Here is a 15,342-nt window from a genome sequence, read left to right on the forward strand (position 1 = left end):
CGTGCGAGGGGGGGAAGATGGCGGCGCGGCGCGGGCTGCTGGCGGCGGGGCTGTTCAGCGGGCGGGTGGCCATCGTCACCGGCGGCGGCACCGGCATCGGCAAGGCCATCGCTGCCGACTTGCTGGCGTTAGGTGGGCTGGTGTGAAACGAAGACGGGGATGCGGGCCTTCAGGGCCGCGGGGTCTCGGGTCAGCGGGTGTTAGGGCGTCCGGCGGTCGTAGCGCTCGGTGAGCGGGTCTGTGGTGAGCTTACGGGTGTAGGTCACTCCTGCTGGGAACCATTTCCACGTATGCCTTGCACTTCAGGTTATGTTGGGTTTTTCTTTTTTGTTTTTTCTTTTTTTGTTTGTTTGTTTTTTGGAAGAAGGGCTGGTTGGACAGCAAATATCTGTGAGCAATGGCTGGTCACGATGTGCGTTGTTTTTATAACCCACTTCCTTCAGAGCCTTTTGCAGAGATTCAAGCCCTTTGTCTGGAAGTGCATCTGACCCTGTCCACCTTGGCCATCACAGGAAACGGTCTGGTCATTCTTTGTTGAAGATAAATACAGACTTCACTGAAGGAGAAGCAGTTTGTGCAATAGATGCAGTCATCCTTATGAGTTAGAACCTGCCCTCTCCTACATCTGCATGTCAAGCAAAAGTACTCTTCTGCTGGGCGTGATTCTGTAGTGTGTTTATAAACACTGAAGTGCTATAGTAAGTTAGTATTTAGTGTTAGTTGCTGATGACACGTGCCTCTCCATGAACGCAGGTTGTTGTGCAGGTGACCAAGTCCCTCACCTAAAAAAAAAACACCAGGAGACCTCAGTCTAACACCTTCACACATGCTATTGCAAGATGGCTGGTGATCAAAGGTGAAGGCCCTTTACCTAGAAATCCATAGTTGAGCACATCCTTCTGGAAGAAGTTTTGCTTTTTTTTTCCTAAACATAAGTTTTATGTATAGTTTCAGGAGAGAGCCTGAGCCAAATGAACAGCTTGCTGCTCTTTACTCCCACAAGTTATTTTGAGTTGATTCTGGTGTTTGTTTAATCATATGAGAGGCCAAATTCCACTGCAAAATAGCAACAAAAGGGAAAAAAAACACCTGGCAAAACGTTAACTTCATTTTTGACTGGCTTAGTGTTTTGAATTCATTTATGTTTAAGCTGAAGAGCACCAGTGCTGGTGTGAGGAATGGATGACTTCTGTTAGGATACAAAGACTATATCAGGAAGAAGGTGGGAATGAGGCCTCCCACCTTGCCAAAGTGGATTTGTACTAGGGATTAATTTGGTGGTATCTGTTTTAGTCTGTAGTGACAATCACCAGACTTCAATCTATCCTTAGTCCTCTGATGACAATAAACTAGTCCATTTGTTATGTGAATGCTGAGTGGTAATTTTGTACTGAAGTTACATGCATGCAAAGCAGAAGGTCTGAGCACCTGACTAGGCATTTTTTTCCTCTCCTTCCTGACCTGGGATTATGCGGCAAGTCTGCAGATAAAAATTAATCTCACAACTGTATCATGCTCAGCCTTAGACTCCATAGGGTTATAAAGCAGAGCATTACATTTACTCACTCCTGGTCAAAATTATGGATAGAGTCACAGTAAGATTTTTGTAGTTTCAGGAGCACGTTTTTGTAATCAAGACCAGTTGAAACATCTTTAAATCTCATAAATGTGAAATGAGACAGGCTTGAAAAATAGCTGCAAATTCATGTCTGAAAGGTACTGTGACTGCAACTCACAGGCTATCTCCCCTTCTGCAGGAAGGAGAGTGAATATAGCCATTTTTATCTTGGTTGGTCTTTGCATGGCACACTGGGATCTCGTTGCTAAGAAGCATCTCACATCAGTCATTCTTTTCTCTCTGGCAAGAATTTCTTCATGGTATCTTCTAGCCAGTGACGAATGAATGCATATCCTACAGAATATCTCCTCATGCTATTAGCCTAGGATAACTGCAGTTTTGACTGTAAACTGAAAGATTTTTCATTCTTTTTCACCACAGGTTGCAGTGTTGTTATTGCTGCTCGTAAATTTGACCGATTAAAAGCCACTGCAGAAGAACTGAATAATACATTTTCTTCAATGAGTCCTGCCAAAGCGACTCCTATACAGTGCAATATCCGTAAAGAAGAGGAGGTAACAACTAATAATCTTGCTCTGGGGCTTAACACATCAGGAGTATATTGTGTCTATAAATCCTCAGACCTCCGAAGTTACTTGCTGAGCCTCAGAAATACCTTAGATCAGGAGACAGGTGCAGTAAAACACTTGATCTGATCTAAATAAAACTGTGCATTCTAAGAGAAGGTAATTTAGCAACTACGCAGGAAAGCATTTTTACTCTCAGATTTTTTTCCTGACTACACACATTTATTTCTACTATTTGTGTGAGAAGCACGCTTTGGAACTGTTATGTTCTTAGAGCTGGCCCAGAGCCTACTTCATGGGGTTCTGTGTCATTTCTTGAGAGGGCAGTTACTTGTAAAGATGGAGACATTCAGAGTTGTTCCTTCAAACGGAAGTCAGAGCATAGGATCTCAGTTCTTGTGGCTTGACACAAGTAAACCTGAGATGTACCCTGCATTTTCAGTTTTGCCCATATTCAAGGGAAAAAAATACCACTTTCCATGTTTCACGTTCTGGTTGCAGCTTGAGGTGTGCAGAACTTTTGCTCTCAGTCCTTAGTAAGAGCTGTCCTAGTGTCACAGCAGATTTTTATTTTTCCTTATATTACAAAAACTGGGACATCAAGAGCAGAAGTACTTCATCCAGGTTCTTCAGAAGTCTGCATTCATCTTTCAATTTTTATCTGTGAAATTAAACATTAAAGAATCCAGCATCATGCCAGGCTTAAAACTGCTGTAAAACATTCCACTGATCAATTGCTGCTGGGTTCTTAACCTTTTAAAGCCTTTGTTAAAATCTGTCAGAACTTAGAGATATTAATAACCTTTAGAAGCTAGGTGGATTCTGGAAGTATCCTAACATACAATCATAAACCAAATAAAAACTCCTCCCTCATGGAGCAGCTCAAGCCATAAAATATTTACAATGATATTCTTAGACTTTTTTCCTGAGGGAGAAGAACCCTCTGGCTGTGCAGTATGTCACTTCACCTACGAGTGAATTTTAAGTTAGTAGTTACCAGCATCAGCAGTGTGATATAATAGGTTGTGACAGGTGTCAGAGGGTAACTTGCATGATTAAAGCAACAGGAAAGAGAAGAGCTTCTTTACACAAAGTCTTCTTGCAGAGAATTCTGGCATGCTTAACAGCCTTCTGCAGGTGAATCTTATTTTTGCATTAACTTGAAAATGAGTTAACAGTAGTGTTACATAAAATAGAAGAGGGCTTGGATGGTAAAGGAAGCTATTTGTACCAAACAAATACTGTTCCTTGTTTAAAAAGAAGGAATTGTCAGAGCAACTGTAGTAGATTTAAAAGACTTCAAAGCCATTTTTTAATGTACTCATAAAGCCATTTCTTATACAGTGCTTTGTGAAGTGTTCAGGCATTATCTATGCTACAGGTAGTTATGCTTATACTTAGAGAAACTTGTTTTCCAGCCTGTTATCCTACAGTTTCAACACAGAACTGTTGTCTTCCATTTATATTTAAGTTCTAATCATTTGTAGTTACAACAGAAATTCCCTAGAGCTTTTTCATGCTATGTTGGAGAACCTTTAATTGGTTATCTTTTGCAAAAGGAAATTCTTCTAAACTGCTGTTACATCATATGCCTCATAGAGAGGGTTCGGATGGATAAGGTAGATGAGAAATCAGTCTTGAGTTTTTCATTTGAGTCAATCTCATAACATGACCCGCTGCAGTTCTTCTCTATCAGCTCTTCTTTGTTTTGAACTCTTTCTTAGCTAAAAAAATTGCTGTGAAAATTCAGTAAGCTTTTTGTGGAAGTTCTGAATAAGGAATGCAGTTTTTGTTCTGTTACATTTTAACATAAGAATACAAGTATTTAGCCATTTAACATATTTAGCCATTCCAAAAGCCCATATCCAAGAGCAGGCACTACTGATTGGAGAATGTAAAGCAATGAAATGCAACAATGCCTTCTACTAGAATAGGAACATGCCTATAAAGATATTTGTGCAAATTTAGTTTAAAAAGCTAGATAGAAAGTGACTTACCCTTTCCAAGGACCAGCAGCATCTCAAGAAGAACACATTGTCTGAATAGAAATGTTGTTCCCTTGGCTGCTAATCCTTAGATGAGTGAGAAGGGAGCAGACCCTGAATCTATTCTTTCTGGCTGCTCAGGTATATTGCTTGTACCTGAATGCCCTGAGTTAGGTGCACCTTCTCACCTGGTGCTCAATCATTGGCTTAGATCATGATCTGGCAATATCCATACAAAGACTTTTTATGTTTTTTTTTTTCCTTTATCTCTTACTACTCTGAGTTTATCCTTGTCTGTTAGCTCTGTAATACTGAGACTATCAAAGATAGCAGAATTCTGGCCACTGATACTTAGTTTCTAAAATTGCTGTTCAGCTAGAAGAAACATACAGAACACATTTTCAGCTTTAAGATTTATAGACAGGATGGTACTTCTACCATCTTTACTTAGTATTTATAACTTAGATAAAATTAAATTAACTGTTGGTAACTATACAATCAGAAGGCATACAGAAGTTAGGCTTAATAAGATTATCACAGTAGAAAGATAATCAAGATTAAACAGAAGTGCTCACCAGTGTTATAAGCTCACAGAAAACTCCACAAGGAGCAATCTCAAGAAAGAGAACCTCCCTCAGTGGCAGTCAGCACTTAAATGGGATTTAGGAGAGCTGCAGCCAGGTTCCACCCCTTCTACTAGCACAGCTGAATTGCCTTCACCTGTGCTCCCACGGCTTGCCTCAGGTGGTCAATCAGAGGTTCAGGCTGCGATCAACAGTTCCCATACAGTAACCTTTATTTCTAAAGCTGTCAGAACTTAGAACTGAGGGATATAGCAGACCTTCTCACATCCAGTGCTCACTATTGCATGTGTTATCATGTTTGCTGAGAGCAGCAATGGTGAGTATTTATTTGTAACTTGGACATAATTGTATTGCAGAAAACAGAGGAAAAGTACTTTTGGGCTTTTACTTCAAAATATTCGAAGAATATTATACATCAACTGTCGAAAGTTATTTCATTTGTAAACTAAATGTAGTGCCTGAAACAATGATCAATAAAAAATACAGCACGGGATTTTTTCCAGCCTTGGGGAAAATCTTAACAAGAGGCAACAAAGCAATGTAACTCCAATATTTTCACAAGTAGCTTCCTGTTTACTGTGTTTTTTGGTTTTTCTTCTTTCCCATTGTCATGGAAATGCTAAGTCACAGCTTGAAGCAGTGATTGAGCAGCTGGTGGGAAGGCAGGGCCAACCCAGGGGAGCTCAAGTGCATGCAATGCACCTGAGTGACAAGAAGGGCTGGAGCCAGGATCTATCCCTTCCCAGACCTCATTTAAGGATTAGCATGGAGGCAAGGATGTCTTGTTGGAGGTTCTTGTGTGTCTGAGGTCTTCTGAAGGTAAGTAGTTTTTTTTATTTTTGTGTCCATGGCTGGTGTTTTTGAACATTTTCTTGTTTGCTGCAGCCTAGGGCTTTGCTGTTATTGTACTTTCCATCATTTATATCTGCCTACAAAACAAGACTTGTACAATTATATGGGTTCTGTAAGCTTCTTACAGCTTTAAAACTTCTATCTGCTTTCAGTTTGTTTTAACTGAGGTATACCATCTCAAAAATTTACTAAAGCACATGGTTAGGCAGGGAGGGCAATCTCTCAAGTATTTCTGATGAGTCATTACATTTTTCTCAGCTCTTACACCAGATATTGAGAAATGAGTAAAGGAAAAGGACCTTATTGTGTCTTAACAAAAGGAAAAAGTTAACAGTTCAAACTTGCTTAGTTGTCAGAACTGTTCCATCACAAAATACAAAACCCAGGAAGGTTCCTGATTAGCAACATCACTTAGTTTATCCTTTTTGAAGTGATTTTGTTGGATCTAGTGTAAATCTCTTAAAAGAAGATACTGCAGTTGCTATTAAAAACATAGGGATATGGATCAAACGAAAAGAAGTCTGTAGCTGCCTGCCAGCGCTGCATGTTAATAATCCTTTACTCATAGAATATATCGCTAGGTCTTAAATAGCAATCCTTATTTGCTTTAACAAGTCCTCAACAGTGAAGAGCCTCTTCTTTAAGTGCTGGTATTTTATGTAGCACCTGCATTATACCAGGAAGTTTTCCTAAGTAAACGTAGGTACAGTCCAATCTTCCTTGGCTGCTAAAACCTGTCATACCAAGCTTCTACTCTCTTTGGAAGCTAGTACTGCCTATTTATGTGTAGGAACAGGTATGAGAGCAAATGTCTGAGAATGATATTGGTTATGTAGTTTAATCAGCGCTTTGCCACACTTAAAAAAATATTTTCTTTTAGGTGGAAGCTTTGGTGAAGACTACATTGAATTTGCATGGGAAGATTGACTTCCTGGTGAATAATGGAGGGGGCCAGTTTGCAAGTCCTTCTGAAGCCATCAGTGCTAAAGGCTGGAATGCTGTGATAGACACAAATCTGACAGGAACTTTCTATTGCTGCAAAGCAGGTGAGGACTGAACATTATGCATAATGGAATTTTTAAAAATTTATTGCTTAAAGCAACAACTGAAGGCAAGAAAATGTAATTTCTATCTTCTTTTTTCACATACTTATTTGATAGTGGATATTTGTTTTCACAAATGTCATATGGATCTTTACATTAAGCTTTACATCATATTTGTTCATATAAACAAATACACGGTTAGACATCTACATGCTTAGGGGAGGAATAACCTCTAGTTTAAAGGTGAGGTTTGGAGGCATCTGTTGGTTTGGATACTCACAGGTCTGTGGGAAAAACACTTTGGCCAATGTTTCCTGAGTAACACAGGAGAAGTCTTTGCTCCCATCATGGGTATAAATTTAAAGTATGCGATTGTCAGATAGTATTAGGAAAGTGGAAATGCAAGTCATTTACATGGAAGACACAAGGTCTTGATTTCCACAAGAAGAGTTCTTGACAATCACTGAGCCTTACCTGGACTGCACCTGCTATGTGACTGATCCAGTGATGAGGCTGTGGTACAAAGAGCAGGTTGTTTATCTAAATATGCACAGGAAGTCTGTAGTATAACTGTAGTTGGACTCCAGATTTAGCATCTACTTGGCAAGTTTGTTTGTGTGCACTTCTTCAGGTATTTATAGGTTATCTTCCTCCTTCACACAGTGTACAATGCCTGGATGCAGGAACATGGAGGAGTCATTGTCAACATTACTGCTGCTGTGAGAAATGGATTTCCTGGAATGTCGTAATATACATTTTTTTTTTTTTTTACATTTTCTTGTATTTTCCCCATAGAGCTATTCCTTACTCCTAAATACTGTATTTTGAAAAGGTGTACAATGCACAGGTGTACTCAGCACAGCTGAGTAATAGAAATATGGTAGTTAATATCAAGAGGGAGCAATACTTGGCTGCATGTATGGGAGTCTTTTTATTAATTCAGTAGAGACTGTAAGAGTGAAGGACGTCTCTGATACTTTTCTGCTACTTTGTAAGAAACTGTGAAGCAAAACTTGTTAGTAAAGCTTTCTCTGGGAATGAGATGCTAGTGGAACAGGTTGCCTTGAAATTAAACCTTTACTTGTTCTGATGGCTTTGCAAGAACTTGGCATCTGTTGTTTTTTTCCTTTGCTGTCAGAGCATAGATTTTGATGGCATAAACAATTACAGGAGATGGATGGGGAATAGGAGGAATGTACCTAGCATTTTACTGTGTTTCTTCTTTCTGGCTCTCTTTATTGGAGAAGGTCTCTGATGCAGGAAATCAGTTGTTTCCTCTGCTACTTTCTTGACTGAAAGAATGGTACAAAAGTGTCATGTTTATAGTTCTTCTATACTGACAAAAAATGATCACAACTATCTGTATGAAAATATAGCATCTTCATAGGCAGACATTGAATTTATTCACATGGTGTTTTTTTTATCTTCAAAATGGATGTAAGCTTTCTGATTGAACCTTTTCCAAAAAAAGAGTTTTAACTTGTGTAAGACAAATATATTTCAGAAAATGCTGATTTAAATGAAAACTTGAAGTAGTGAGAATGCTATGCATTGGCATTTTCCAGAGGGGGGGAATTCTGAGTTGAGTTTCTCCTTTAAACTACTTTTTCTAATTTAACTCTGAGGTTTTTATATACATATATCTGTATTTTCTTGAATAGAATTTCAACAGTGTTATATTAACTTGCTTAGGTCTCATTCAGAGTTAAATCTTTCAATCTCCATTTCTCACTGGCTTATTCTTAGCAGAATGAAATAAATGTGGAGATCCACATGGTGGTGCTGAAGCTGCAGTCATTTGAGTTTCTATGCTCTGGATACATCTGTTTGAATTGTCACTTTGAATAGAATATGGGAGAGTTGTACAAGAATAATAATTAAAAAAAATCTCAATTGCTTGGAAAAGTTCACCAGATAACTTGTATATAGGCATGGATGGCTGGGTGAGATGACTTTCAAACTAAATTTTTGTATAATTGACACTTGTTTAAGGAAATTATAGTGTGTATTAAACTTGACAATAACTTCACGGTTTAAGAACTAGAAAACCACTGTGCATCTTGGGTGATTGGTCCCATGGAACATGACTCTACTTCCTAGTGAGGCTGCAGGGTTATTAATATTGAGCACTTAGCTGGGGGAAAAGGTGCTTCTTTTGCTTTCTTTTCTCAATAGGCACTCAGGAGCTGCCAGAGCAGCAGTGGATAACCTAACCAAGACTTTAGCTTTAGAGTGGGCCCACAGCGGGGTGCGAATCAACAGTGTTGCTCCTGTAAGTAATGGCAAGTGATGTGATAAAACTTGTTACCATATGTGTTTATGGTTAACACTCTGAAACTGAAAGGAATTTTAAAACCTAGAGCTTCTGTTCATGGATTTTTTTTTATTTACGAATTTTTAGTTTCTTCATACACTTTTCCCCATACACTTTTATTTCCGTACATGCCCTTTTTTCCAAGGGCCTTTGGGAGTGCTTTGTAGTGTTTGGATAATGAGACAGATGTGGGGAAAATGGTTTACAAAATTTTTTGCACATAGTTCATGTGTGCTTCTAGCTTCTGCTGTTTGCTGTTATGTTGAGCATCTCTGAATGTGTCCTTTAATGTTTATATCTTCTTGTCAAGTTAGATTAGTTTTAGTGGTGAAAAGACAGTATTCATCTTTTCTCAAAGAAATTATAAAGCCCATTTTTACATCTGATATTCATTTTTTTCCTTATGAAGTACACACAGGACACCACTGTGTGGGTCAGCAAAATGCCTGCTTTGTTTTTGAGGAAGTAGATGGCACATTGCAGTTATAAGTAACTTCATGTAAAGGCCAGTTGTATTCTTTTTGCCTGTGATGCAGCAGTTACAGAGGCTATATACAGGCCCTGGCTTTCAAGTCTGAGATATGTCTAGTGTGATTAAAGTAATCTTCATTCTTAATGGCTGTTTCTTTCTTTCACATTTGCTCTCTCGAAAACTGAAGGGAGAAACTTAATCTTGCTACTTCCACATTCAGAATTTCTCATCTCAGAGTTAAGTAAATTTCAAATTTATTAGTATCTTTCTAGGAAGATCTATCTGCCAGTGTAGGAGCCACAGCAGGGTATACAGATGTTCTGCACTAAAACACCTGGTTTGCTTTCTCTTGGCACACTTCAAAATTGCTTGAGACTCAGGAAGTGGCTCTTTTAAATAGCCTCTGTGAGGCTACTCTGGTGACTTCTTAAATATGAAGATCTGCTGTCTTGTTTTTCCTGTTTGCTTTCCGATTTATCAAGACTTTGGGAAATAAGTAATTAGGACAGCATTAGTATGTGTGCATATTTTTAATACATGCTAATTACCTAATGAATCGTACTAAATATACTTTATAGCATCTGTCAAAGGAGATTTTTGGCAGGCAAACACTTAAGTGGTTTGGCTTTTTTGCTAATTTTTTTTTTAACTCTGCTAATGACAAAACTCTGTTTTCTAGTTAGGGTGATGCTTGATACCTTTGTGAATGTACTTTGTATTAACCATGCAGAACTTGCTGCTGCTCATGGGCCTAGTAATGTGCAGGGAAAGTGTATAGTGAGAGGGTCTATGGGAACTGCTGAATCATGGCCTGAACCTCTGATTGACCACCTGAGGTGAGCAATGACTCAGCCCTGGGAGCACAGGTGAAGACAATTCTCCTGCCCTACTAGAAGGGGTGCAGCCTGGCTCCACCTCTCCTAGACCCCATTTAAGAGCTGACTGCCAGTGGGGAAGGATCTCTTTTGGAGATTGCTCCACTTGGAGTTCTCTCAATGAACCCAGGACAAGGTTAAGCTTTCCATCCATTCTTCTTTGGTGTGATAACTTGTTTAGCCTAACTTTCCTGTATATTTCTTAATTATAACATCTGTATATTATTGATTACACAGAGGGAAATATGCATTCTGAAAAAATAAATTCATTTTAGAAATGAGGTCATCTTAGCTGCAAGAACATAGTTGTTCACATCTTAGAGAAATATTCTTAACAAATTAAATTGTTGTCTTGCTTAAACTTGAGTCCAGAATGTTCTGTCAGAAGTCATCTGTGGAACCCTCTGTTTCTCTGACTATAGCCTTCATCCTCCCTATTGAATTTAAGCTGGATTTTATAACTGTCAGAACAAAGACTTCTATAACAGCTCAGTAGGGAGAGTTTGAAATCTGATTGCAAAATGCCTGTGTAATTCACAATGGAGTCAATCTAGTATTCCTGCAGACTATAAACAAAAATAAGAACTTGCTCTTGGGGTTCTTGTAGCTTCTTTTGCAATTTAATTTGAAATGCTTGTTATTTCAAAACAGTTGTTGAGTTTAAGAGTTGTTGGTGTGGCAGTGAAGAATTAAAACAAAGTGAATTAGTGTATTTGAACAGGGATGTAATTACCAGTCCAATTACCTTCTTCTATAAGTTATACTTTCATCCAATTTAAAAACTTGCATCCAAGTCTTGTTTGGGTTGTTAGTCCCATAGAAAATCCCAATAAGTTTAAAATTTAACAATGATCACAACTTAACACATGAAAGAACTTAACTTTTTTCTGTTTTAATATAGGGAATAGTATTTTCAGAAACTGCGGTTGCCAACTATGGAGAACAGGGTGTAGTTATGTGGCTGAAGAGCATACCAAAGGTTCCTGCCAAGAGATCAGCAGTTCCTGAGGAGGTAATGTATTTCTGAACGGTTGTGATGTTCCTATTTCTATGTCTCTGTTTTAAAACCACTTTGTTATTTGGAGACCATTAAGGACTTAACTTTGAAATGGTGGAGTATAAAGAAAGGGAAAAGCTTGTAGTGATGTGCAGTAGTGTCAACTGGGAGACTTCAATTTAGCTCTTGAAGCTAAAATGTCTCATAGTTGGCCTGTGCCCCTGGGAAAGTTGACTTTTTTTTATCAGGGAGGTCTGAAAGGATGAAGATTAATGTGAAAAAGTGTATCTTAAAAGTACTTGAAAGCTCACTGTTACTCAGCTTTTACCTTGTTGGTGTTTGTAGCTTGAAGTGTGGTTTTAAGATTGTTGGGGTTTTCATAGTTGAGTACAAAACATAGCTGTGTCTTGCCTGTATCCATTTTTACAAACATCCTGGACATAACCAGTTGCCAGAAGTTTAGAAGGATTAAAATTGTCATATTTGTTAGATTTCTCCTGCAGTGTGTTTCCTGCTATCTCCAGCTGCTTCTTACATAACTGGGATAACCATGGTTATAGATGGTGGCCAGAGTTTATATGGCAGTAGCTTAGAAATACCAGGTAAGAAATGGGCTAAAAATAAAGCCCCTAATGTGTTTGAAGTTGGGCAATAAGAGCATGCAAAAAGAAAGTCTTTTTTCTGTACCAGCTAAGTCCATTGTTTTGTTTTCCTCAGATCACAACAGATGGCCTTCACCACCAGAAGGAAGAAATTCTGAAATGCTTAAAAAGCTTATTTCTGGTGAATTCAAGCCAAAGCTGTAGTAGCATGAAATTCCCAGTTTCACAGTTGAATAATCTCCTGATAATCTCACTTTGTAACTTGGTATTATAATTACCAGTAACCTGATTTTTTTTTATTTTTTTTTTCCCCTCACATAACCACATAGATTTTCATTGTCCCACATTCTCATGTTTAAAACTTGAGAAGGTGCACAGGACGTCATCTTTAACAAACACTCGCTGGCCCTTGGAAGGTGTAAAATCAATTCTTCATTTGCACTGCCACTAAGTAAGGAAGAATCACAGGAATGGTTAAAAGATAGCTACTTTGAACTGAAGGGACAGAAAGAATGTTACAGAATCATTTTACACAATGATTTTTGGGGAGGAGATGTAAGTCTTTGTTATTGGTACCTGCATCAGTAATCCTTGTGGTGGCTGTTAGCAGTATACTGTTTCTGTTCTACCACAATCTGAATGCTCACAATGACTGAAGGATTGATTAAAGTACTTATCTGAGATGGGAAGAAATAAAAATAAAGCAGTGGTTGGTTAAATAGCAGGATACTGTTTTTACAGCTTCAAACTATTGAAGCATATCAGATGTTTCCAGTTGTTTGCAGATAAAATGACTTCAGGAGATGAGCGGCTGCCACTTAAATTTGTTCATAGAATAATCAAATAATAAGGTGTATGGTACATTCATGGAGAACTGTATTGATTTGATAATTTCATAGCAAAATCTGGAAGCATGGGCTGTGGTGTATATTGCAGTGCTTCTTGCAATTTGCTGGACTGGTGAAAGAAAAACTTATGAATCTTACATTTATCAATGTAAATGCTTTCTATCCATACTGTGTTCTCTACTGATATGCTGTTTAGATAACACCTTTTTTCATCAGCATTCCTGAAACAGGTGTGATTTATGCTCAATTGAGAGTTTTCATTTAAAAAAAAAAAAACAACAACAAACAAATAGGTCTTAGAATATATTACTTGAAGAGGCTGTTTGTTGTAATTAATTCAAGGCAACTGTTCTCATTTCTGATAACTTTGATTAAACTATTAAAATAAATGATTGTTGTAACAACTGAAGTTTGTGGAGTCAAGTTGCTGCTGTGGAAGTAACCTCATCAGTACTTAATTTTGGATTGAATATGGGAGTGTCCACCAGCTGTTTTCTCTCCAAAGATGCTTGACTTTGTCCTTAATTAAAATACTGGAATGTGGTGTTTATGAAGTCTTCAGTGCTATTTTGTGGGGGGGAGAGATAAAATAAGGTTTGGAAAAAAAGCTTATTTTGAGTGATTTATTTTTTTTAAATTTATTTTGGCGATTGTAAATGTTCAGGGTGCACTGAATTTCTGGAAGAAAATGCACCTTTTGGATAGCAACTGTAGTAACCCGTTGCATTTAAGTCAAATTGGTTTGTTGAGAGGTTTTTCTATGTTAGTAAGTCTTAACCCTGTTTAACTACACTTAAGATATTAGAGAAATTAAATTTCACATTTGACTATGAGCTTCTATGACACATTAAATGTAGATAACACAAAATGGAAGTGATTTGACAAAACAATTAGTTCAATTAGTATTACATCTAATAAATGTTCTTTACAGGATTTGAGTACAGAGGTAGAAATAAATATTTTTAACTTGCACATCTCTTCTTTAACTTTGGTGTGTGAATATTGATGAAGGGGGAAGTTTATAAATATTGATGATGAAACGTATCATTTTTGTCTGTGAAATGGAACATTAGGAAGGGTAGCATTCTCTGTTGCGGGGGACATGTTCAGCTTGCTAGAAGTAAACTCCTTCACAGGTAAGAGCTGTAACAAGCTTTTTGGGCTGCGCTGAGTAAAAGGAACTTTTATTTGACCTTGTCTTCTTCAACCTCCAGGCAAAGCAATAGCTGTCTTCAGATCTAAGCCAGTTCTTTAGAAGAGGCTTCTTCCTGTGTGTCCTTTTCTTCCCTGACAAGAAGCTGAAACAGCCTGTGTGTGGAGCCATAATGCACTGCAGGTGATTGCAAAGGAGACATACTCAGAACACTCTAGGGGTAAGTACAGCATATGAATACAGAAAATACACCCTTGAAAGGTGAATGGAAAACATCGGAGTGCTTTCTGCAATGTTTTTCTATTTTTTTTAAGCTCCCATGAGGTAATGTTTTGATATTGTTCACAGCTAACATTATACAGATACTACAGTAGCGGCTGCCTTGCTGTAATGATTTTGCAGTGCTTACAGCCTTCCCCTCACCCCCAGCTCACCACTTCTTGCATCAGTAAGAGGATGAAATAATTAATTCTCAGAATGGAGAATTACATTGGTCCTTGGCACTTCAGTGACTTTGTATGCAGACTAAAGTGTTTTAAAACTATTTTTTAAAGTTTCACAGCACCTTGTAGAAACCGGTATTTTTTTCAGCTGGCAAGGCAAGATTTCTGCTGTGCATACTGCAGATAATATCAGCTGAAGCAAAGCTCTTCCTATGCTACTGTGACAACAACTCTTGATCAAAGGGCATTCAGAGTTGTGTGGTTTTTTTCTTCGTTTTCTTTAAAGGAAAAAAGGGGTGATAACAAAAACATTACTAACCTGTATAAGATTTGGGTGTCTGAAGTTCAGAGAAGATTGTTCTGTTTTTATTTATTTTACAAGGAGGTGAATGTGGGGAAAAAGACTTGAGAAACCTCAGGAGACATCGAGACTGATGGATCAAACACAAACTTAAATATTTAAGCATTTACTGTCCAGTGCAGATGAGCAGAGTAGAATGTTAGAATGTTACAGTCCAGTAAAAATCTCCTAAGTTGCTTTAACATTTACCTCTGGCTAAACCTTCTCCTACTCTGCTTACCTACTCTTATATAATCATTTGACTGATAAATGGGTACTTATCAACTGTTACCTTGCTGTGTGGTCCAGTGTTATATCTGAGTATGTGTTGTAGAGTTTTACATTTATGAAAACAGTGTAGTTCCTCAACGGGGATTTTTTTATAAGCCTTCTGTCTTACGCTTTACAGGAATATTAATTATTCAGATACAGTCTGCTCAGTTTTACTCTTCAGTAATGTGTGCTCTACCTTAAAGTAAATGAACAAATGAGGCAATAGTTGCCTCTTACAAGCTTTTGTAGCTATTTAGTCTTCTGAATAATCGTATAGAACATTCTATACAATCTTTAGGAAAGCATGCACATGTCTCACTTAGCAGGAATGGGTTCTGAAGTGAAAAATACTAAATATAATGGGGGATGTCAGTCTTAGTAAGAAATGCATGTTACGTGGGAGGAGGGCTCATCAG

The 15,342-nt window shown here is 38.0% G+C and overlaps 1 protein-coding gene across 1 annotated transcript; it reads left to right on the forward strand.

Annotated features, from left to right (window-relative positions):
• PECR (peroxisomal trans-2-enoyl-CoA reductase) lies at positions 1–13,267 on the forward strand. The gene is made up of 8 exons (XM_085228914.1): positions 1–132; positions 2,000–2,133; positions 6,447–6,612; positions 7,273–7,354; positions 8,785–8,881; positions 11,172–11,282; positions 11,758–11,869; positions 11,985–13,267. The coding sequence occupies exons 1-8, from the start codon at positions 18–20 to the stop codon at positions 12,071–12,073; spliced, it is 906 nt and encodes a 301-aa protein (XP_085085040.1). The 5' UTR covers positions 1–17; the 3' UTR covers positions 12,074–13,267.
• The last annotated feature ends 2,075 nt before the right edge of the window (positions 13,268–15,342 follow it).

Source organism: Meleagris gallopavo, chromosome 7, assembly GCF_905368555.1.
Source record: "Meleagris gallopavo chromosome 7, MGAL_WU_HG_1.1, whole genome shotgun sequence".
Classification (NCBI taxonomy): Eukaryota; Metazoa; Chordata; class Aves; order Galliformes; family Phasianidae; genus Meleagris; species Meleagris gallopavo.